The 23,358-nt window shown below is 54.3% G+C and overlaps 10 protein-coding genes across 10 annotated transcripts; 7 read left to right on the top strand and 3 right to left on the bottom strand.

Moving 5' to 3' along the window:
- Positions 1–715: 715 nt before the first annotated feature.
- CCM_07381 (phosphoribosylamine-glycine ligase) lies at positions 716–1,873 on the bottom strand (the record flags this gene model as incomplete). The annotated part of the gene is made up of 5 exons (XM_006672522.1): positions 716–930; positions 1,014–1,283; positions 1,361–1,526; positions 1,594–1,730; positions 1,783–1,873. The coding sequence occupies 5 exons, from the start codon at positions 1,871–1,873 to the stop codon at positions 716–718; spliced, it is 879 nt and encodes a 292-aa protein (XP_006672585.1).
- Positions 1,874–2,712: 839 nt separating this feature from the next.
- Positions 2,713–3,795, top strand: CCM_07382 (NADP-dependent alcohol dehydrogenase C; the record flags this gene model as incomplete). Its single annotated transcript, XM_006672523.1, has 1 exon — positions 2,713–3,795. One exon carries the CDS (start codon positions 2,713–2,715, stop codon positions 3,793–3,795), a length of 1,083 nt encoding a protein of 360 aa, XP_006672586.1.
- Positions 3,796–4,600: 805 nt separating this feature from the next.
- CCM_07383 (DUF803 domain membrane protein) lies at positions 4,601–6,962 on the bottom strand (the record flags this gene model as incomplete). The annotated part of the gene is made up of 3 exons (XM_006672524.1): positions 4,601–5,641; positions 5,694–6,489; positions 6,877–6,962. 3 exons carry the CDS (start codon positions 6,960–6,962, stop codon positions 4,601–4,603), a joined length of 1,923 nt encoding a protein of 640 aa, XP_006672587.1.
- Positions 6,963–7,794: 832 nt separating this feature from the next.
- CCM_07384 (uncharacterized protein) lies at positions 7,795–9,285 on the top strand (the record flags this gene model as incomplete). The annotated part of the gene is made up of 6 exons (XM_006672525.1): positions 7,795–7,901; positions 7,991–8,306; positions 8,404–8,628; positions 8,669–8,756; positions 8,788–8,929; positions 8,997–9,285. The coding sequence occupies 6 exons, from the start codon at positions 7,795–7,797 to the stop codon at positions 9,283–9,285; spliced, it is 1,167 nt and encodes a 388-aa protein (XP_006672588.1).
- Positions 9,286–10,444: 1,159 nt separating this feature from the next.
- CCM_07385 (uncharacterized protein) lies at positions 10,445–10,879 on the top strand (the record flags this gene model as incomplete). The annotated part of the gene is made up of 1 exon (XM_006672526.1): positions 10,445–10,879. The coding sequence occupies one exon, from the start codon at positions 10,445–10,447 to the stop codon at positions 10,877–10,879; it is 435 nt and encodes a 144-aa protein (XP_006672589.1).
- Positions 10,880–12,750: 1,871 nt separating this feature from the next.
- CCM_07386 (C6 zinc finger domain protein) lies at positions 12,751–14,163 on the top strand (the record flags this gene model as incomplete). The annotated part of the gene is made up of 1 exon (XM_006672527.1): positions 12,751–14,163. The coding sequence occupies one exon, from the start codon at positions 12,751–12,753 to the stop codon at positions 14,161–14,163; it is 1,413 nt and encodes a 470-aa protein (XP_006672590.1).
- Positions 14,164–14,993: 830 nt separating this feature from the next.
- CCM_07387 (taurine catabolism dioxygenase) lies at positions 14,994–16,443 on the top strand (the record flags this gene model as incomplete). Its single annotated transcript, XM_006672528.1, has 4 exons — positions 14,994–15,270; positions 15,335–15,821; positions 15,908–16,216; positions 16,275–16,443. The coding sequence occupies 4 exons, from the start codon at positions 14,994–14,996 to the stop codon at positions 16,441–16,443; spliced, it is 1,242 nt and encodes a 413-aa protein (XP_006672591.1).
- A 1,927-nt stretch (positions 16,444–18,370) lies between these two features.
- Positions 18,371–18,826, bottom strand: CCM_07388 (uncharacterized protein; the record flags this gene model as incomplete). Its single annotated transcript, XM_006672529.1, has 3 exons — positions 18,371–18,432; positions 18,625–18,651; positions 18,712–18,826. 3 exons carry the CDS (start codon positions 18,824–18,826, stop codon positions 18,371–18,373), a joined length of 204 nt encoding a protein of 67 aa, XP_006672592.1.
- A 396-nt stretch (positions 18,827–19,222) lies between these two features.
- Positions 19,223–21,550, top strand: CCM_07389 (metallopeptidase MepB; the record flags this gene model as incomplete). Its single annotated transcript, XM_006672530.1, has 5 exons — positions 19,223–20,494; positions 20,553–20,673; positions 20,742–21,042; positions 21,100–21,303; positions 21,358–21,550. The coding sequence occupies 5 exons, from the start codon at positions 19,223–19,225 to the stop codon at positions 21,548–21,550; spliced, it is 2,091 nt and encodes a 696-aa protein (XP_006672593.1).
- A 356-nt stretch (positions 21,551–21,906) lies between these two features.
- CCM_07390 (tyrosinase, putative) lies at positions 21,907–23,213 on the top strand (the record flags this gene model as incomplete). Its single annotated transcript, XM_006672531.1, has 4 exons — positions 21,907–22,303; positions 22,365–22,461; positions 22,525–22,904; positions 22,990–23,213. 4 exons carry the CDS (start codon positions 21,907–21,909, stop codon positions 23,211–23,213), a joined length of 1,098 nt encoding a protein of 365 aa, XP_006672594.1.
- Positions 23,214–23,358: the final 145 nt, after the last annotated feature.

Genomic DNA, 23,358 nt, shown 5'->3' on the forward strand with positions numbered 1-23,358 from the left:
AGTCGAAAGTCCCCTTGCTTCTCTCTTCAATCAGGACTTTTCAGGCCCGCCACTGCTGCGCTTGGGTATGATTTCGTAGGCCTTGGCGAAATGTGCTCCCTTGACAACTTGACACGACTGTTGCGCATTCCATCGAGATTAACTCTGAGATGCATGTCGTACCGAAGACGGGCCGTTTTGGTTCTGCCCGTCATCTTCATCGTCCTCTGTCTCATCATCCTCTAGCCTTTTCGCCACAGGCCTTACCCGGGCATCACAAGACTCGCTACTGCGAAAAGCCCCGAATCCCATCCGATAGATCGACTTATTGCCGACGCCACCAAGCGCTTCGAACGATTATTGAGCCAGCGCTCCTTCACACTCGAGGATGCCGCGTCACGCTATGCTATTATGCATTATTTCCTTAATGGTCACGATGCAGAGGCTGAGGTTATCGCGACAGAGAGCAGGAATTGGGTGAATGCTGTCTACCGTAACGAGGATATGAAGCTGTATGTCTGGAGACTGCTACTCGAGTATGCGCGTGTGGTGGATGACAATCGCCATCGGCTTGCCTTTGTAGGGGATCTGCAGGAAAGGAAGCAGCAAAGTGAGCGATATTTCACGTAAATCAATCCAGTAGCGCACAGCTATAAACATAATTATTTCGATACCGCACATGTTGCAGTACTCATGATAAAGCCAATAAATGCACATATATACCTCTATCTATCTTTTATAGCGCCTGAGAAGCAATGTCCCTCCTATAAAACATGCCATTAAAGGATATAGCCTCAACACCTCGATATGCTCTTTGAACTGCTTCTTCAAGCGTCATCCCTCGGGCGGCCACGCTAAAGACTCGTCCGCCACATGTTCGCAAAGCTCCATCAGCCAGCACGGTGCCTGCGTGAAAGACGTGCGTATGCCTTTGGGTATCCGATTCGGCGTCTGTATCATCACGGCTATAAGCATGCGCTCTTGTATTATTCTCTCCTCAAACGGTAGTCGCCGCCCTCAGATGAGACACTCACTAATTGTAATAATATCGCCAGCACGTGGAGGGCCTGGATATCCGGTCACTGTGAGCACCACGTTACAGGCGTAGCCTGGCGAGAGCTCGAGCCTCTCGTCGGCTAAGCGGCCTTTGACGCAGGCAAGAAGAAGCCTCGCGAGGTCCCCCTCTATGAGAAGCATCATTGTTTGGGTCTCGGGATCTCCAAAGCGTACATTGTACTCGAGAACTTTAGGACCTGCTTTCGTCAACATGATGCCCGTAAAGAGCATTCCCACAAAGGTTCGGCCTACCGAAACAGGATAGATTAGCGTCCAGTACATATCGTCGGGGTTTGCCGCGACGGCCAAGAGACTCTGGTGATACCTTCTGTTTTCATGCCCTCCAAGGTAGGCTTGACGATTGTCTTGTCAATTTCTTGCATCTGTGCTTGGCTGACAAACGGAACAGGAGCATACACTCCCATGCCTCCTGTATTCGGTCCGCGGTTGCCGTCAAAAATCCGTTTATGGTCCTGCCCCGGAGGGAGTGACTTGAAGGACACGCCATCACAAAATGTAAGGACGCTGATCTCGGGCCCCTCCAGACGTTCTTCGTACGGACTGTCCGGGGCCGAATTTGTTCTCCAACATCATCTCGCGCAAGTCGCGTTGCGCTTCTTGGCGATTCTCAGGAAGAACCACGCCCTTGCCAGCCGCAAGGCCATCCACTTTTATTACAATGTCCTCATTCAAGTCTTCCAAATAGTCTCTCGCAGCGGAATACGAATAAAAATGCTCATGGCGGGCCGTTGGGATCGAGTATTTGCTCATGAACGCCTTCGCGTAAGCTTTTGATTTTGCCCCGGAGGCGATCTCGCATGAGGTCCAAGTATGGCATGGGGAGCGTTAGCTTGGAAACCCCAGTTGAGTATTTTGGAGTGGGAGACGCCGAAAAATCACGAAGAGAGACTCCTGATAGTATTTCGTTAAACTAAACTAAATTCGTTGGTCATGTTGCTGGTGAATGCGGTGAACTTTTGAGCGTCTTTGTAGGAGACTTCGTGTACTAATTTCCACGGGAGTCTCTCGCGAGCGGGAGTAGGTAAATAGTTAGTCTGGACGCAGGAAATGGCCAAAGTTTGGTCTTTGGAGAGAAACAATATCAACAAATCCACACAAATTGGGTCGATGCCAAGCATAGATAGGTATCTGCCGGTTTTGCTGAAATCTGGGTAGGATCCAAAAGCTGTTGGTCATGGTTCTGACAGCGCGAGACTGCTCTCGGGTAAAGAGCACGGCAGTCGCGGCGACTATTCCGCTTTCATCGGCGGTAATGACGGCCCGCTTCTCCGAGAGTTTATTTGCGGCATGGTGGCAGTGGTTTGGATCCGGTGACGATTGAAATGTTGAAGCAAACTGATCTATACTGTGATTCATGGCCCTGAACTTCATTAAGACTAAACGTTTACACAGTAATTTCTTTAAAAAAAAAACCGGTCGATTCAGTATCGCAGTAGCCATCACCATATTTACAGCTAGAGTCTAGGGTCGGCAATGAGCTTTCGATGACGCAAGTTTTCCGTCTGCACCAACAACAGTCCAGACGTCATCATGAGCGTTACTAGCTACTATTTTGCTTTTGGCACCGTCTGGAAGATTATATATTAGACTGCGTTGTCGGGAATACATCGTTTTTGTTTCAGTTCCTCAAATCTACCAAACAATCTGCTACTCATCATGGGATATCCTGACACATTCACCGGGTTCTGCGTCGACGGCCCGAAATCGTGGAACAAATTCCACAAAGTCGAACTAAAGCCCAAGCCATTCGGCGATCACGACATTGACGTCCAAATCGACGCCTGCAGCCTCTGCAGCTCCGACCTTCACACCATCACCGGCGGCTGGGGCGAGTACGCCGGCCCTCTGTGCGTCGGCCACGAAGTCGTCGGCAAGGCCGTCAAGGTCGGCCAGCACGTCAAAACCATCAAAGTCGGCGACCGCGTGGGCGTCGGCGCCCAAGTGTGGTCCTGCCTCGAATGCGACCTCTGCAAGGACCGCAACGAGAACTACTGCGCGCGGATGGTGGACACGTACAACGCGCAGTACGAGGACGGCAGCTGGGCGCACGGCGGCTTCGCGTCGCACATGCGCGCCCACGACTACTTCACCTTCAAGATCCCAGACAAGCTGGAGACCAACGTGGCGGCGCCGCTGCTCTGCGCCGGCATCACGACGTACTCGCCGCTCGTCCGCGCGGGCGTCGGGCCCGGCAAGCGCGTCGGCGTCATCGGCATCGGCGGCCTCGGCCATCTCGGCCTGCAGTGGGCCGCCGCCCTCGGCGCCGAGACCTATGCGCTCTCCCACTCCCCCTCCAAGGTCGACGACTGCAAGAAGCTCGGCGCCAAGGAGGTCATCCTCACCACCGACAAGGGCTGGCACGAGCCCTGGAAGGCCAAGTTTGACTTTGTCCTCAACTGCGCCGACGTCGCCGACCAGTTCGACATGGCCGCCTACCTCTCCATCGTGAAGCCGACCGGCGACTTCCACATGGTCGGCATACCCAACAAGCCGCTCCCGCAAATGTCGGCCGGCCTGTTTGTTGGCGGCGCCGCGAAGCTGACTGGCAGCCACCTCGGAAATCACCAGGAAATGGAGGCACTTCTCAAGCTTGCTGTCGAAAAGGGGGTAAAGCCTTGGGTCGAGGTGATGCCGATTTCTGCAGAGTCGTGCGGGAAGGCTGTTGAGCTGCAGCGCGACAACAAGTTCCGCTATCGCTGCACTCTGGCTAAGTTTGACGAGGCGTTTGAAAGAGCATAACAGGATTATTGTATTAAGCAAAAAAAAAGGAAAAGAAAAACCGGGTTTGATGTGAGCTACGCTGAATTCTCATGTCTGTTTTATTAGAAACTTTACTCATGAATTCAGTACAAATAAATTCTTAAATAATTCTAATCAGGTATGGAATACTTGGGAATAGATTTTTAAATTTAAAGGAGTTTTTTTATTAAACAAACACTCAAATCCTTCAAAAGCATTGAATGAAAGCCAATCTAGTAAAATGCTTGATAAATTTAGCAGAGAATCGCGTTATGAACGTTAAGCCACGTATTAACTATAAGATAGTTCTATATACTATATATGGCTTCTATATTAAAGAGGTCCCCCTTTGGTAACGGAAAGGTTCCCGTGCTAATAGCGCTACTCTGTAATGCATATAAAGCATTTCTCCTTCTTCCCTCTTTGTTGAGCCCCCCGTCTAACTAATGCTAACAATACCATTACGGGCGTTTCAGTCATGAGACGTGACAAGACCAGAGAAATGATGGCAATGCAGACGTGTCGTTTCTGTTCATATTCCGCCCAATTTCAACAGTGTCCGTTGCATCGCACCAAGAAAGGAGTGGTTGTTTCCTGGCCAGAAACGCAAGGCCGTCCATCCATGTAATCAATGAAGAAGAGGAATAAAAAGAAGACACGCAGCCCACATGCGTGTCGGCTGATCGCTCAAGACAGAAATCAAATAAATAAAATCATAATCGACATTCCTGTAACGAAAGGATCGCAAGTTGCGCCAATGTAATGCAAGGTTTTTGTTATTTTCCCCATACTCGTGAAGTTGAACTCAGATAAAGCCCTTCTTGTGTGGGTCGTCTTTGTAGACGTTTTCCTCCTCAGTGCCGCTTCGCGTGCCGTCCACTTCCTTAACAAGACCGAGGCGTTCCTCCTCAGTATTGTCGGGAGTCTTGCGGAAGACGCGCTGAAACGAAAACTGGCGACGTGCCGAGTGCGGTGGTGGCGTTGGCGGCGGCAGGCTCGTGGCGTTGCCCGGCGAGGCACCTCGGTATTCAGTGTCGCGGGGAAAGACGTGCTCGCGCGTGGTACCGTAATACGAGCCCGCTTCGTCGTCGCTGTTGGGCTTGGGGAGGACAATCTCGGTCAAGGGCATCGGCCGTATGCCAGAACTGCGCATGCGGCCAGCCTCCTCGTCACCATATGAAGGAGGCATGGTCGCGTTGGTCCGGGATCGCGCCCTAATGGTCCCGGCAATGCTGGAGAACATGGTGCTGGGGCGTTCGTTCTCATCCATGTCTTGCTCGGTCGGGAACGCGGACATGCCCAAGGGTGGGTGTGGGCTTGGTAGCGGGGGGGCGAACGGCGCCGGGCCGGGCGAGGTGACAGAGCGAGCGCGCGTGCTCGCGGCCAGAGTTTTACGTCGTCGTAGTCCGTCCCACTCGAATTGTGCCTGGCCATTTTCCGTAATCGGCTGGAGGGTGTCCATGGACTTTTCCTCGCGTAGGCGGTCCAATTCCCTTTCTTCCATTCTTTGCCGTGCTTGCGAGATTCTACGCACAATCGCCGCAGTGCCGCGAATAGCGTCCGCCTTGGGCTCTGTCTCAGGCTGCTCCTGCTCCGCGATCGTCTGAATCTGGTCGAGGTCACCGCGGAAGACGGCCGTATCCGGAACATCCTTGGCTGACTTGGACAACTGTAGCAATACAACACCGGAGCAAATGACCAAAAAGCCCATCACTATTGTCGCAAGATCCTTAGCAGGCGCCTTGAAGCCTTGGAACAAGACAGCTGATGTGATAATGGTGGTACTGGTAAAGTAGACGTAGTAGGTGGGAGTGACCATGGCAGCGTTGAAGAGATTGAGGGCTTTCTATTGGCGAGGTTAGCGAGACTGTTGAGGAGATGGTGCGACGGAGACTGACATTTAGATAGATGATTTCGGTGAGTAGTGTCCCGACGACAAAGACGAGCAGGACCCATAAGAACCAGTGCTTGTACTCTGGCTCCCCCCCAATCCAGGCGATGATGGATGCGCCAAGACCTTGGGTTGAGACGACACTCAAGCCGCCGACCCAGCTACAAATGGAAATGTAGACAAGCATATTCCTGCTGCCCCATCTGGGGCCGGCGTACCAGGCTGTAATGGCGGAGCCGATCAGGATGACACCGGCATATGTGAGAAACCCGGGGGTAATGACAAACTTTTGCATCTGCTGAATATTCGCAACAGACGACGTTTCAGGGGCATGGAGGACAATGACGACGGAGCCTATTATGCAGAGGAAACAGGCGACCTTGCCGACTATGCTTAGCCGTTCTTTCAGAAAAATAGCGGAAAGAACGGTGGTGATGACGACGGACAGGGCGCCGAGGGGGGTGACGAGGAGGGCGTCGGTAAAAGCATATGCGATAAAATTGCAAATTTCGCCGATAATCATGAGCGTCATGCCAGCCCACCAATAAAAATTCTTGAGGTAGCCATAGCCCTCGCCAGCGACTTCGTTATATTTTTCGTTGGCCTTGAGGAGTCCGACCTTTTTCAAGACGAAGGAGACGCCGATGAAGCAACCAGAACTAATAGCCAGGCTAATGCCGATAGCTCTAAATGAAGCCGGCCTATCTTTCCCTGCTGACAAGCCAGATCGCGCGACTAGGTGATTGGCGTCGACATTGGGGAGAGCGTCGGGGGAGAAGGGTTGGTAGGCGGCCGTCGAGGCGCTAAGGTCGTACATTGCGTTGAGCAATGGTTGTCGTCAACCTTGTGGTCGCTAGTCTTGAGGTCATTAATATTGTGTTGGTTGATCTTGTGCTCGTTATAGTTGTAGTTTGAGTCGAAGGGCGCTAGGAGGGGTGGGCGAGAGTTAAGGTTGTTTGTTGTTGGAGGGAGAGGTTGGACAAGAGGTTGGCGACAAAGCAGAGCGGCAGGCGGTTAATAGCAGTTGTCAGATATGAGCAAGGAAGCAGCAGGTTGGGAGGCACCGCTCAGGTGGTTGCGCTGTGCTAAATACAGAAGGAGCTGCATAAATTGTCAGGCCTAGCTTCAGTGGCTGCAGGTGCTTGTTGGTGGGCTGGCGGGTCAAGATATCTCAACTATTTTCGGGGCACTGCAAGTCTGCAAGCAACTGCTGGGAGCATTTTGGTAGGTCGGATCTAGGGCGCAGCATGAAACCGCAGGCGCCACACTGCTCCATGTCTTTGAATTTGTCGGCGTGCTAAATAAAGACGCCGCTTGAAAGCTTACTTTTTGTAAGCCAATATCGACAACTTCCATCCAGCCTTGCCACACAATCAGTCCAAGGGCCGGCTGCCTCAAGATAGGCTGTTCTGGGTGTTTCTTGAGATGTTTTGGGTCTTATATCGGCTATTAAGGGCGTTTCCTCCGTGTCTGATCCCTGCCTGATCATGTTGCGTTCCAGCTGTAACCTGCTAAGATAACGTGGCTGGTGCTATCGCTAACTAAGTTCGTTGCCCCGGGTACCTACTACCGACGTACCCGCTCGTGTTCGCAAAGACGACATGATCAAAACAACCAACCAATGCGACTTCGAGTTAAACCAGATCTCGTGCGACGAAGAACATCCGCCATACCTGCCCCAAACACTTGATCGTCGCACCAACTCTGAAGAGGCGTCCATTGCCAATCTTTCGTTGGTGGCGGGGTCGTGGCGTTCAAACCATCGAGGCTCAGCAACCGCGAGACCCACTATCAAGAAACCTACCTACCTACACACCTCTGCGAATTACGCCTCGACGCTTGCGCAGCATAAGTGTTGGTGTGATATACCCTTAGCGTTGGTGACGTTGCCTCGAGCTAACCATTCTTTGAAAGATGCCAGAAGGCGAATGTGTCAAGAAGAAAAGGAAACGTGATGAAAGAGCCTTGAATTAGTTTTTGAGTCCCATTCAAGGGTGGGTGTTGCTCAGTACCTAGGTGACTCTGGCGCACTGTGTAACTACCTACTAACCTTAGTACCTACCTTAAGTAATTTGTACCTGTCCTAGATGTAGGTAGAGCCACATAATATGGCGCAACACTCCCAAGCCTCGCCTCTTCTCCTCAATGCGAGCTTGCATAGAACGATTGCTTCCGTCGCCACCAACAAAGCATATAGACAGCTCATGGACTGCAGGTACTTTTGCAATTGGCATGACGCCACGGCCGGCTATTCTATTTATACCCAGCCTTTTCTGACCGCTTCCGAGCCTTGCCAGGTTGCAGCCCATTGCAGCCCGTCACAGCCTGCCCGGAGCCTTGCTGGTACACCAGGGAGAATCCCATCTTCCAACCATCATCCGTAGCTCACCTGCAAGACAGCGCGCAGAGCCAAGTCTTCCTCAGCTCCTGTCTCTACCGACCCGGGGTGCGAGCCGCTGCTACCCAACACCACCCGCCCCCGACAACGGCGAGGAACCCGTCGCCCAACGGCGACCTTTCTGGCGGTGAAAACGCAACATTCTCAAGGTCTTTGGCGCCCTGCTCCTTGATGGCCCTTAATAGTCTCTGCATTTCCTGGCTTCTCTCGCTCTCCTCGCTGGTCAGTCGTTGCCGCTATTAGAATATGGTGCTCCGGTACCCCGACGAGTTCATGACCTGTAGCCTCTTGTGGTGCCCTCGACGGCCAACCTCCCAAGTTCGGCACCCTCACCGTGCCCATTGACCACCCCCACGTCTCACACTCCGCCGGTAAGACCTTTACCGTGCCCCTGGTGCGCCTACGCGGCAGCAACTACGCGGCGCGCAACGTCCTGCTCAGGCCCGGCAGGCCAGGCGGTAGCGGCGCCGAGTTTCTCCAGTGCCGGGACGACTTCCATCTGGTCGGCTTCGAGCTGCGCGATGCTGGCGCCTCGGAGCCGCAGGCGCGTGCTTGCCGACGCTGAGACGCGACGGACGCGCCAGGTCCGCTTCGACGGGGACGCGGACCGTGTTATTGAGCGCTGCGGCGAGTGGGCAACTGTGCGCAGGTTTGTGCGGCTGACATGGGCGAGTATGCGACGACGTCAATACCCCGCAGACAGCGGCGAATATGACTGTCATGCTGGACGCTTTTGACCAAGCCGGGCTGCATTCTCTTGGGCACAGCTATGGCACCGCGCTCGGCGCCTCCTTCGCTATGATGCTTTCGGAAAGAGTCGAGCGTGTTTTCATGGATGACGTCTTGTACAATTTCATGCACTACGTTGACCGATACCAACGCGCCTGCTGGCTTCTTTGACGAATGCGCCAGCGCCGGCAGCGACTGCTGGTTGTCCGGCTTTCGGCGTACTGGACAAGATATTCAGCGCAACGTGACAAGTTCCCTGAAGAAGCACGGCCCGACTTCCGTCTACATCAACAGTAATGCCTTCAGCATCGTCACATACGATTCTCTCATTGGCGGCAGCTTTCTGGCCCTGTTCTCGTCCAAGATGTGGTTCTCGCTCGCCGACAACCCAGCCCAGCCGCTCTCTGGCAACGCGACCGGAGCTTTGTCGGGGATGCACGACCAAAAATACCACCAGCGTTCGCAACGATAGTCTGATTGAACACGGCCTCTTCGTCATCAACCATGATCGGCCCTCTGGCCAGCCAAACGGTACGAGGTGCTCCAGATTGCTGCACCCGTGTCATGGAAGCACACAGCGCTCTGGAGCTCCGGTCTCATCCACAGTGCGCTCGCTGGCCGCGCAGTAGACGCTCCCCAACGCGCACCACTCGCACCACTTGCGGCCACCGCACGGCGTCGCGACGCGCAACCTCGTGCTGGTCATGTAGTCTCCACGTAAGACCCGGCGTGCCCGCTGGCCGCCGCCAAAGACCCTGCGCGAGTTTCCCGCGGCGCCTAGCTCGTCGAAGGTCCGGGGCATCGGCCACTCCGCGCTCTCCGTGCCGTCCGCGCGTGCCGCGCGGATATGGTCAACGGGGCGATGCGATGCCGGCTGGGGACCACCCGCAGTATGAACGTGATGAAGTGCCGTAAATTTTGAACCCAGATAAACAGGGTGGTCGTCGTCGTCGGGAAAAGGGGGCCGCAGTCGATCCGTTTGCTTGTAGAGGAAGACGCGCAGCTCATGGCAGCTTTGCGAGACTTGTCGGGTGCTATTCCGGCGCCGCGATTTGGAGGGATGCGACTTTGAAACGTAGCTGCCCGTGTTTATGGGCTAGACGAGACCAACAGTCATCTTGACTACACCTGAAACGAGGATTCCTTGACATATATTCCCGTCGTATGAACTTATAGCAAATGCTAGCTTGAGATCCATCGTCGCCCGTCTAGCGCGAAAGCCTAAAATAAAGTACTGTAGAAACTTTGATGTTTTCTATTTCTAGAATCTGCTCGTCACCTTGACTCTCGGTTCTTTTCTCCTATTTTTAGTAAAGTTGACCGCGGTCAGCCCCAGGACGGATGGCCCCGCCTCAGCCTACCCTCCCCGGCCCGCCCAGCCTTACATAGTTAACACAACCTTGTCAACTCATTTCGTCGGTTTGGTCTTTTTCCTCCTCCAATCTCCATAATACCACCATCTCCTACCCTGATCCCAACCGGCCAGTCATCGGCAATCCTGCGAGGGGAGAAGCCGAACCGAGTGCAAACGCACCCAAGCAGCCATCGGCCAGGCCGCCGTGCAAGTCCGTCATCATGTCCGTGCCTACAAAACGAATGCGGAGAATTCTGTGTGATGAAGACTGGCCGAAATGCCACAACTCGCTACAGCTAGCCGTCCGTGCGAGAAGGCGCCCCCGCCCCCGTCGTTGCATTCCGCGGTCGCATCGTTCAAGTTCAAGACACCGCTCACGAGGTACCATTTCCGGCCTGCCGCCGACACGCCTCGACGGCCTGGCCAACGAGGTAACCCGGTACCTGGACGCGATGCGATTCGCTACCACCTCGTCGACAGGATGCGAGACACGACTGCCGTTGCGAGTAGCCGCGCCGAACAAAACACCGGCTCCGCCACCCTCACTACAATAAATAGATGTCTGCAGGGCGTGCGGAGTCTCATCGCGAGCGGCGCGAGCGGGCACGTCGACCGTGTCCTCTTTTGCGTGCGTGTTGCTCTACATCTGCTTCGAGCTGCGCGTGGGAGCGAACGCCTCACCTGGCGCTACCTCACCTGGAACACAGCCTGAATACCATAGAAGCCAGTTCGGTGAGCGGTGCGTCGTGGACCCCCTTCCCCGCGGACCGTTGCGGATCTACACGAGGAGTACGGAGAAGCCATCGCGAAAACTACGCCAACCTGTAGCACGTTGCTTAGTCTCCGAGGACCTGACACTGGCCTTTGCACGCCGACACCCAAGCAGCCAAGTTTCTTTTGTTTTGTTTGGGAACCGGGTTCCCAAATCGGACATAGCCTGGCTGCCTCGCTTGTCCCGGAGCGGTGCGGCAGAATCCCTGGAGGTTGACAGGATGCCTGCTCAGTGCATAGAATATTCCAATTCCTTCGCCGCTGATGTCGCCGTCTTCAGTGTCAGCACTATCCCAATGGGTTCGTTCAATGGCGTCGGACTTGGCGACCCCGGTCGAGGATCTGGCACAGTTTCGAACCAGCCACGCCGTTATGGGCGTACCGGACCAAGCCGTGCCCCCCTGCCGCAACAGATTCCTTGGATAACGTGCTTGATCCTGCACGTTGTCTCGTTGCGTGTGGAGAGATGATGAGATAGATAGGTAGTCTCTGATCTCTTCCTGACCCACTTTCAAGCAATCACGGCCTCGGAGAATATTCTAGGCTCCGCTGGCCGGAATACTGCTGGGTACAGGGATTTCCACCTCGCGTCGCTCGCTCTCTTTACCATTTAACCCCTTTACAGCTGTGTCGACGTCGAGGTGTCCGGCGGTGGAAATCTTTGATTGGTCATGTGTCTTTCAAACAAGGTGCTTGGAATGGCTGTCAAGATCCATTGATGTGCTGACGAGGCTTGAGGGGTAAGGACTGGAGCTTGAGGGGTTCGATGTGGGCAGCTCGGGACCGTCCGTAATTCCCGAGCGGAAGCGTATCCGCGCGCTGGATCTGCAGCTCGTGGCAGCCGAGCGATACTCGACGCTCTTGTTCCGTTTCAGCCGGCACACGGGCAAGTAGTCTCACTCCACTGGGGTAGTCTGTCGTGTGGTAAACTATACGCGACCGGGCGATTCTCCCCCCTCCCCTCTTCCCAAGCTATTGGCTTGTGAGGAATCCTTATCAAAATCTTCGAAGAGTCACTTGATAGATAATCGAGTGACGACGCGCAACGCCGCGAGGCTGAGACGGTCCCTCCGGCGTTCTTCCTTTTACCGAGGGCACGGCACATACGAGGCAACCCTGGCTTGTCGATCGTTCGCCTGAGGAATTCGGCGATAAATGAAGGATAAATGAAGGATGTGCAGCAAGGATAAGCGGTCTGCACGGGCCGGGACGTGAACCGGGGCAACCCTTACCGCAACTGTCTAGTTGTGGAAGGCTCCCTCGGAGTCTTTCCACTCGACAGGGTCCTTCCTACCCAGCCAAGGAAGGTAGCGTGTTGCAGGCCTCAGAAACACGATATCCCAGTTCAAGGGGTCAGGCCTTGCCCCAAACAACATTGCCCTGAGACCAAGCCAACGTGTCATTCGCATGCCCGTTTTCCACAAGAAACCCCAATGCTACGCAGACGTTTGATGAAGGAACGGTAGTACCCTCGCAAGGGCGCCGCTACCTGGTGTGTATCCTGGTTTCCTTGTCGAAAAGCCTATTTGATCAGATGTGGCGATGGCTGGAACGCCCTAACTTGGACGGAAAGTCGCACGTTCGATCCATGTTGCCCAGTGTGCGTCAATGAGTAAGTATGCAGACGGTATCGCCCACATCACGACAATGCTCCGCCCCCAAACCTCATAGTATATACCTACTCCCCACAGCGATAAATAGATCCGGGCGTCCCCTGTGCTACTCTGTCAAGTTCATCCCTGACGCAGCCACTCTCTTCCCCACCAAGAGATGATCAGCACTTGCTTCCGTTTGCGACCATCGACCGAAGCCATGACTACCCAGGTACAATCCGAGAGCGCCAACCACGGGCCCAAGCTGCGCACATCGTGTGACAAATGTCAGCTGTCCAAAGTCCGCTGCAGCCAGAGCGGCATCGAGTGTGTGTACAGCCCTTTGCGGAAGACGGGACGACCTCCGAAAAACGGCGACAACTCTTCGTCGCAGCAGCGAAAAGCCAGGAGACGAGGATCATCCACCACGGTACGATCAGACTCGCCTCGTGCCGCGCACCAAGCGACTTCCCCGGACAGTGCAGTTCAGTCTTGTCAATTGTCACAGGATGGCTTTACCAACGGTGAACAAGAGGCGCGCTCACTGATACTGAACCAGCATCAACAAATGGCGACATCTTCAGCTGGACCTGCCTTGCACCAAGTGGAAAATACGACATCACGAGCTCCAGAAGGACCTGCCTTACTGTCCATGGCCGCGGCTCAAGTTGATATGGACGGGGGCGGCTTTCCCGTTTTGGATATGGACATGGTCTTGGATATTGACATGTGGGCAATGTCGACTATGCCAGAGTTGGGGGTGCATGCTACTCATGGAGATATTGGATTACCGACAATTACTGCGTCACATACTCTGGGGCCGAGTCATTCCGCGTATGAGTCGATGCCGGCACTTTCGGCAACTGCGCTGAGTTCGCAGTATGGAGCGGGTGCTTATGAGCCCGAGGCCAAGTCATGCCTCTTTCCGGTCGAAAGAAGTACCCATGGCAATACAACAACAACACAACTGACAACGATGACATATTTAAGCAGCCGACCACCATCCAGCGGCTTCTCTCGGCACGGCCTTTCCCACCCTGACACGCAGGCGGTGAGGCTCAGGCCCGACGAACACGACAAGCCGAGGTCTTGCTCGCAGGAAGAAACATGCCACAAGGCCTTGTCAGAGATGCTCACGAGACTGGGCGACTTTTACAGCTCTAAGCCAGTGGCCATGCTGCTGGAGGAGCTGCTGCTCATGGGCCGCGAGCTCCATGGTAGAGCACATATGACGATGAACTGCCAGCGCTGCATGCAGAAGCCGAGCAACCAAAACCTGCTCATGATGGTCTACATGGCCATGGACGGCCTCTTGTCTCTATTTGAGGAGCTTCAGCAGCATGACATGAACCATGCTATACGTAGTTCGAAGCAGTTCCAGTGGGCGGAACAGACCATGGCTGAAGGGGGTTTTGTTGCCGACGACGCGGCCAAGACGGGCACTCTCCGGCGCCTGGTGCTGGAGTACTGTGACAATGTACTCTCCGTACTTGCAGAGCTCTACATGGTGGCGTATAGAATTATGCAAGGAGTAAACTCGATTATTTATAAACACAAGGCTGAAGATATTTACAAGCGAGCTTATACTCTGAGCACCAGGCTGCTTTTGACGGCTGGAGCCGGCAATTCATGAGGTATTTTACTGTACCGTCGCTCATTCTGAGGTTGGAAGCAGTTGGGGTAGATTTAGAGTTTTCCTATCTAATGTTATTTGCATATATATCCGAGTCGTCGTTGTTGCATTGCACTTGACTGAGTGGCTTGTCCTGGTCCCGACCTGCATCTGGCGTGTTTCGCCGATCGTCACAAGCCGTGGTTTCTCCACGACAAGCCCACACACATGTTGAATGAGGCATAAAACAAGTTTTGGTTAGTATAGAAAGCTAAAACGACGGGTGGCAAATGCGCGGCCAGATCACCCGCTTTCCACGGCAGCCATGCCGTGAATACCTTTGGGCCCATCGCGAGCCGACTACCACCACCCGGCAGCGAGAAAAAGAGGCCTGCAGTCCAAAGTCGATTCTAGTAGATAAGGAAAAGGTCTTCGGTTTGAAGAGAACCCCCCGGGATTTACGGGATATCTAGAGCTGTCAGGCTGGGCAGCTGGTTTGAGATTCGTGCATGCGACTGATCACAGGTCTACCCGGCTCACACGGGGATATTCATGTCAGCAGCAAATTGGGGAAGAAGCGAAACCGGCGCCTTTGCGTCATTCTTTGATTTGTAAACTCGCATATGGCGAATTTCAGGTATGCCGCTGACCGGGCGTTATCAGCGAATCGTTGGGCATCCAGCTGGTGGTTGCAGCATATTGCGTAATCGCGCCATTCCATCCCGCCATGTTCACCAGGTGCGTATATATGGCAACTTCGCAGACGACCCAGAAACGCGCCTTAGTTTTTGCATATTCCATGAAATTGTAATAATCGGATTTGTTCTCATCACCACGCACTGATAAAAAATATGGCGGCTGCTGCTACTTTACAGCCCACCTTTGCGGCCGGCCCGGTCGGCCAGCCTGACATTGCGTATGCGCCCAACTGGGACGCGTACCAGGCTCGGACAAGGCGGCGCGTGGAGGACGAAAATCTCTCCAACACGCTGCCGGCCGGCTTTCCGGCCAACATCGCTTCGGCGCTCGTCTGGGACGGCGCCACCGTCTCCGACACATACCAGTGGTGGTACCGGCTGACCGAGAGCGACATTGCCGAGATTAATAGTGCCCTGAAGCACTTTAAAAGTACGTTGGCCCCATTGGTAAACAAATGAAAAAAGAAGAAGAAACAAAACTCACACTGAAAAAGGCCTCGGAAAGCCACTCGGCGAAATCAGCCAAGACACGTTCCCGCTGCCGACGCTGCACACCACGCTGCGGGACGTGTCGCGGGAAATCCACAGCGGGCACGGCTTCAAGGTGGTGCGCGGCGTGCCCGTCGCGCAGTACACGCGCGAGGACAACATCATCGTCTACGCCGGCCTCGCCTCGCACGTGGCGCCGACCCGCGGTCGCCAGGACAGCCGGTACGACGGACGCGCCGCCGACGTGGCGCTCACGCACATCAAGGACCTGACGGCGACCGTCGACCCGCACAAGATTGGCGCGCCCGCGTACACGACGGAGAAGCAGGTCTTCCACACCGACGCCGGCGACGTCATTGCCCTCTTTGCCCTCGAGGCCGCCGCCCACGGCGGCGAGAGCTATCTGGCCAGCAGCTGGCACGTGTACAACCAGCTGGCGGCCGCCCGGCCGGACCTGATCCGGACGCTCGCGGAGCCATGGGATAATGATGAGTGAGTTTTCTTTTCTTTTTTGGATTGGATTGGATTGGAACATGTGACAGGGGAGGACAAGCTGACGTGTTTTTTTTTTCGGTCAGATTCGGCAAGTCCGGCCCGCCGGGGTACACCGCAAGGCCGCTCCTCTATCACCAACCGGCTGCCGACGGCGCGCCGGAGCGGCTCATCATCCAGTATGCGCGCCGCTCCTTTACCGGCTACTGGGGCCTGCCGCGCAGCGCCGACATCCCGCCCATTACCGAGGCGCAGGCCGAGGCCCTCGACGCGCTGCACTTTACGGCCGAGAAGAGCGCCGTCTCCCTCGAGTTTCAGGCCGGCGACATCCAGTTTGTCAACAACCTGAGCATATTTCACGCGCGCGGGTCCTTTACCGACTCGCCCGAGAAGCAGTACGTCCCCCCCCTTTTCTCTACCTGGTTTTGGTTTGTTGATGATTTGGGCGGAAAGACGTCACCTGGTCCGGCTCTGGCTGCGTGACGAGGAGCTGGCGTGGAAAACCCCCCAGCCGCTGCAGCGCCTGTGGGATCGCGTGTACAAGGACGTGACACCCGAGAACCAGGTCCTGCCACTGGAGCCGTTTGTGCGGACGCCGTCGAGCGGCGACAAGGTACAGTAACGGTCTGCGCCCGCTGCAAAGGCGCACTATGCTCTCTTGTCAGAATGATCAGTCATGATACGTACTAGAACGTGAATCATGCCAATTTCTTCAATATATGCGTTTACCATGTCCGTCGTGGCCAGCCACACAGGTGCCGGTGAATTATCTTGCCCATATATCATAGCTACCATCGCTACAGGGAACAAACTACATGTTCAACAGAGGACGTGTCTATTGCCGTGGAAAAAAAAAAGGACTCGTAAGTCACACCTACCTAAGTTGTTGGTACCCTTGCAGGTAATCGCCCTGTCTATGCCTTTTCGCTGCTCGCCTTGTAAATAACAAGTTCCTCACTTTTTGTTTTAGGTCTAATCTAAAGAAGCAGGCACCTTGCTGTTTTGTTTTTACAGCCGCCCGAATGACTGCACCTTGAACTCCGGGATGAACAAAGTCCGAGACTCCCTACATTTGTCCGCTGATCGAGGCCCTGCTGCTGAAGGCTTGCATGGCGACGTCGTGCTAAGCTGATGATTTATGCGATCCCGAATTTTTTTTGCGGGCAGCGCAGAGCTCGGTGTGCCCAAATTGAGTTGTATACTGACTATGCTAGCTGTCTAGATCATAGTTGTGCTGGCCAACAAGCGGCGTGTCCAGAAAGTACAGGCCAAAGAGGTTCATGCCGGTTTTGACGCCCGACTCTACGGGCAGGCTCGAGTGATACATGCGCTCGTCGCCCGTGCCGTTCATGCGCGCCGTGCTCCAGAAGACGCCGTTGCCACGCCTCGGCCGCACCAGCAGGCCCACCCCGTCGGCGCTCCTGGAGAACTTTGTGCCGTCCGCCGTCGGCGCCGCGCTGACTACCTGGGGAAAGTACGTCTCGCCGCCGACGCAATCGTCTTCGAGGTACACAAAAAGGCTGGCGAGGCGGTTGTACGCCCTCTCCGTGCCGTCGGGGCGCCTGACGTGGCGCGGATTTTCGAGCCAGTCATTGTGCAGGGCAAACTCCTCACCGACGCCGTAGCGGACGAGCTGCAGCTGCTCGGTGCCCTCGTGCTGGATATTACCGAGAAGCGACTTCATCCTAACGTCTAGGCAGTGGGCCACTGGGTCGGAGTGTGGGATCATGGCAGACTTGGAGGTGCGGTACCTCTTGTCGACGACTGACGTGCCGTTCGGAAGGTACACCATGGATTCGACGAACTTACCTTCGCTGTGGCACATGTCAGTTGGGGGGGAATGGTTGTCGACGTGAGGTCGCAGTTCTTAGACGCACGTTATGGCAAGGAGATGCTGGATCTCAGCTTCGTGAAGAAATCCGTTGATGTAAAAGACAACAGGGTCAAGTGACATGATTTCAATACGGTAATCATGAGCACAATCATATTTTCCCAGGATAGGCGACGAGGAAAGCATCAGTCGACTGAATGGGTTATGGATAGTAAGCCAGTTTGCGCCTAAGTAAATGGTTGCCATAGGCAAGAGGACCCAGAACGCGAGACGTCGCCATATCTACTTTACTTATTAGCAGCGAGTAGTGCTAGCCATGAGTAGAGCTTACCGTGGCCTGCGATGGAAGTTCCGTTTTACCCATTTCGACTTGTTAATCAATGTTATGGAAGTGAAAGCAGCCCTGGGAAGTGTACAGCTCTGCCTTGGAAAGTGTAGGTGGCGGAAGAAACTCGACGAGCAAGACTGGCAAGGCTTATAGAGACTGAACAGCCCCCACTACTCTTTCAGCCTGCCGAAAAATATTGGGCTTACAGCTGAATCGTGGGGTGTAAACGAGGGCGGCTGGTCCACGGAGCCTTGCCGAATTCTCAGCAGGCAGCATGCTTCCCTTGGTCTCATCAGAGAGCTCCCAAGACTCGGCATGAAATCATTCGTGCTAATGCTAAAGAAGAGATAGTGAGCTTTGCAAGGGATTAGCTCTTTAAAGGAGGTTTATTTAATCCTCAATTCTGTCCTTTTGTGTCACGCTTGTTTTGAGCATCTGCAAACGCGGCAACTCTGAGGCAAGTCAACTAGTTACAAGTGAGGAAATGACTGTATTGATCTCTAAGAATAAGATTCTCAAAGTTTCAGTAGCAAAAGTATCTTGTCTTGAGCAAATGTCCATTGTTCTCCGCCTGAGTAGCTTGGCAGTCAAGCTTATGTTGCGACCGCCAATGCTTGAGAACAAGAGACGTTAGAAGTTCGAACCCTTCTCCAGAGCAGGCGAGTTGGGAGCTAATTCCGAAATTAACCAACCACGTATTTGAAGCAGAAGAATTTATTGGATAGACTTACGGGTTTTTCCCCCGTAATTCTCGCCACGCTTGTCAATCTGGACAACGCGGGGGGTGACGGCTGCCGCCGCGGAAACAAACAGTGCGAGGGTACCGACAATCTTGGTAACCTGCATGGTGAATGTATAAAGCTTGTTCCAAGTATAGAGTAAAGAGTCGATGATAAAGGAGGGTTAATGATTTGAAAATGAACTGTTTTTAGTGACCACGGCTGCTATGATATAAGATGAACGGATAAGGACACACCGCTGTGAGTCGTCAGCTTCCCAAGCCTCAGTCAGTCAGTCAATACGAGCTCATGCATCTACGGATAGTCCATCCACCTTCCTGATTCGCGCCAGATGAGCCGCTGGTCAACCCCGCTCGCCGCCTCGTTTATGCACTTCTTCTTGCCAGCAGTTTCGCAAAACTATGAGAAATCCATCGACTGGCCGCTTGTCTCGGGGGAAGCATTTACTCTTACCAATATTTCTCAGCCAGAAAATCGCTCATAGAGCATCACAGCCTCCAGGATGTCTCTGGAGAAAATGCCCCGGGTCTTGGCAGCCTCCGAGGTTGAAGCTGAAATGGCAGCCGTCATTGTCAGGATTCACAGCCTGCATGACGGCTTGGTCGCGACCGTGACGCCGTCCACAGCCTGCTTTGCAAACGTTTGTGCGCCGTGGATCGCCGTGTCGAATGAGGCCGACGCCAAGCTTGGCATGATACGGCTGCTGAGCCATGCCGCGCAGGATCAAGAAACCAGACACGCGGCGTCAAAGGCGAACCAGGCGTTTAGCTCTGCTGCAGCAGCCTGGATGGCCAGGACTGATCTTTTCGACTTCATCAAGGCCGCAGCGGCGAGGAACGAGGACCTGGACCCGGAATCAAAGCTCTGGGTGGAGGAGAAGCTGAGAGACTTTGTTTCGTTGGGACATGGGTCGCTCCAAGGCCCTAGCCTTGACATGTTTATAAGCCAAAGATGCAAGCTTGAAGAACTCAAGACAGCCTACGAACGGAATCTGAGAGAAGAGGGTGGCGGAGTTGCGATGACGCGAGAGGAGCTGTCCGGTGTCTCTGAAGAGCTTCTTCGGAAGTGGAAGCAAGACGGCCATGACAGGGCAGAGTCCTTTTTCGTGCCGTTTGGAAATGGCGGATGGTCCGCCGTAATGAGGTACGCACACCTAGAGAGCTCGAGAAGACGAATGTTCCTCGCCGAAGAACTGAGAATGCACGCCAACGTCCCTCTGTTTCGGGACATTGTACTTCTACGCGACTCGCAGGCAAGGATTCTGGGCTACAGTAGCCACGGAGACTTTCGGCTCCAGGGTCGGGCCATCAAGTCGGCCGCGTACATCGAGTCTCTCCTGAGAAAGCTGAGAGAGACACTCATCCCCAAGGGGAGGCAAGAATTACAGCATCTCGAGAAAGTCAAGGCACAGATGATTCAGGAGGCTGGCGCCCCTGAAACGCAAGACAACGGCAAGCTGGCGCCGTGGGACCTACGGTACTACAGTCGGCTTGCCAATATGAGGGTAAACGTCAACGACGAGGCGATATCCGAATTCTTCCCGCTGGAGACTACCGTACAATCTATGCTGAAAATATTTGAAAGAGTGCTGCAGCTTGTATTCAAGCAAGTCCCTCCCGAGAAGCTCGACGAGACGACACGATGGCATGAGGACGTCCAGGTCTGGGAGGTATGGGACGCCGGAAGCAACCAGGATTTCATGGGCTTCCTCTACCTGGACCTCTTTTGGAGGAAGAACAAGAAGAAAGGCGCAGAGAACATATCTATTGGACAAGTAAGTTGAGATGCCTCTCGTTCGTTCCCAAGACCCATGGACTGATACCTTTTGCAAGGGCTTTCTCCGGCCAGACGGGTCGCGACAAGTCCCGTCCACAGTTTTGATGTGCTGCATCCCTCAGCCGGCCAAGTCGTGTGCGCTGCTGCGGCACAGCGAACTTGTCAGCATCTTCCACGGTCAGTTCAAGATTTTAAACAGCACCCCACGAGAGACTTGAGCATCCAGCTTACACCCAACATGGTAGAACTCGGCCATGGAGTCCACAACCTCGTCTCCAAGACAAAGTACGCCCGCTTTCACGGCACTAGCCTCCCGTTCGACTTCATCGAAGTTCCCAGTATGCTGCTGGAGAACTGGTGCTGGATCCCAGAGACGCTTCAGCAGATGAGCTGCCATTACACGAGCCTTGATCCGGGCTACCTGGCCGAGTGGCGCACGACGCATCCGGGGGAGCCCGATCCGCCGACCAAACTGCCAGCCGAGCTTCAAAGACAGCTCCTGGAGAACAGAGACGTCCATCGCGGCTTGCAGCTGCTCTACCATCTGTAGGTCCTTTTTTGCGCCGATAGCAAGTCCTTCCAGCTCATCATGTTTTGCCACAGGGTGATTGCCATGTTCGACGTCACCATCCACAACCCAAGCAGCCGCGAAGAAGCGGAGGCGCTGAACATGCAAAAGCTCTGGTACGACTTGAGAGAGGAGCTCGAAGGAATTGAATTCTCGTCTTCTCGCACCCAGGGCCACGGCTATACCTCGTTTGACCATCTCGTCAGCGGTTACGACATGGGCTTCTACAGCTACCTGAGGTAAAGTCAAGCCCGTGTCGCACATTTCAAACACTGTAAGCTAAATTGATATAGCTGCTCTGCCATCGCTCAAGATATTTTCCAAACTGTGTTCGAGCAGGATCCGTGGGACCTCGACGCCTGGGCAAGATACCGGGAAGGAGTTCTGCAGCCCGGTGGAAGCCAGCGGGACCCCATCTCACTCGTTACTAAACTTCTCGGCCGTGAGCCAGACTTTCAGGCTCTTGCAAAAAGTCTTGCCATCTAGTATAGTATGAAGAATTTGTTTTGTAAAGCAGCTGGCTATCGCCAGGTCCGGGCTCTGTAGATGGTGTGTGCCTTGAGGCGGCGATGCAGAGCCACGCTGGCGCTGGACCAATATCTGCAGGCGAATAGCGCTCGCACATTGAGAAGAGGCTAGATTAGTGACAATATGAATTAAAACGCCACAAACAAAGGCTACACAGCCCGCAGCCGGCCTGGTAGGTGTGGGCTGCTGCTCGTGGTGGACGGGTATAAATCAGCCGATCCCTGCTCCGACCTTGACCACATCTTCCCTTCATTCTCCCCCATAGAGACAGTCTTCATCCAGAGTCCGGGTAGTAATTCAGATCTGAAGCGACAATGTATCAGCCGCTTGAGCAGCACACAGTCCCAGTGGCCGACGACTGTTATCCCGACGACTCATCCGCCGGCAAGGCCGAGAAGGACGCCGACTCCCCGGCTCTGCGACCGCCCATGTATAAACGACTAGCGTCAACTCGCAATGCTCTTTTTACTATGCTCGCGGCAGCTGGGATCGCCATGGTAGTGCTGTTTGCCATCTCGACAGCTCCAAGACACTCGAGGCAAGCCTGCACATGTCCAAGCCTCAGGCGAGAATGGCGGCAGCTCAACAGCACGGAAAAGACGACCTACATTGACGCCGTCAAGTGCCTGCAGGCATTTCCATCAGATCTCACCGGCATCGGAAGACGCTCTGATGATTTCCCCTGGGTACATCGCCATGTGGCAACGAGCAGTAAGTTTGTGCAGGAGTGGCCATCCCTACAAACCTCACCGTTATTATTAACCACCCCCAGTCCATAATACTGCTCTGTTTCTCCCGTACCATCGATATCTTATACATCTATACGAAAAGTCCCTTCGAGAGCTCTGCAACTATTCCGGTGCATTGGTGTAAGCACCCTTCCTTCTTCGTCGGGATTTCCCATTAGAACCTGTACTGAATTCTCTCCGCAGATACTGGAATTGGGAGCTCGACTGGCATGACCCAGCCCGGTCACCCATCTGGGATCCCGACACGGGGTTCGGGGGCAGCGGCGACATCGCGGCCGAGCTGACGGTGGGATGGGGATCCTGCGTCCCCGACGGGCCATTCCGCAACTACAAGGTGCTCTTCTACGACTTTGTGCTCAAGCTGCACTGCCTGTCGCGCGGCTTCGGTCGGTGCTTTGGCCGCAACGGGACCTGGAGCGGCGATCCATTCAAGCCCTCAGCCATTCGGCAGGTCATGGAGCAAGAGACATTTGCCAGCTTTTCGGCGTCGCTCGAGGCGGGCCCGCATGACGCCGTTCCGAATAACATCTGCGGTGATTTTTACTATCTAGAGTCTCCAAACGGTCAGTATAGAAGACCCCTGGAAGATAAAAATCGATCAGGCTTATACTTGATTTTTGCTAATCGTATTTGCCTGTTACATGGCAGATCCCGTCTTCTTCCTCCACCACACAAATCTTGACCGGCTTTGGGCGAAATGGCAGGCGGAGAAGCCGTCGAGGAGGTTGGAATATAATGGCCGGGCGAGTAAGGATGACACAAAGGCAGCGGCGAGCGCCGACGACATCTTGGGCATGATGGGATTGGGGCCAGACCTCACAGTCAGGGAGGTCATGGATACCCAGTCGGGCATACTCTGTTATCGCTATTAATATGTACCGAGTTTAACGATGTAAACAATAATTACCTTGGTGCTACTTCCACTATCCTCAAGCGAGAATGCTGCTGTGCTCGTTCTATGACTATTTCTTTCACCATATTTTTCCTCAGACTGCTTTATGAATTTGAGAAAAAAAA

This window comes from Cordyceps militaris (assembly GCF_000225605.1).
Source record: "Cordyceps militaris CM01 unplaced genomic scaffold CCM_S00006, whole genome shotgun sequence".
NCBI classification, from domain to species: Eukaryota; Fungi; Ascomycota; class Sordariomycetes; order Hypocreales; family Cordycipitaceae; genus Cordyceps; species Cordyceps militaris.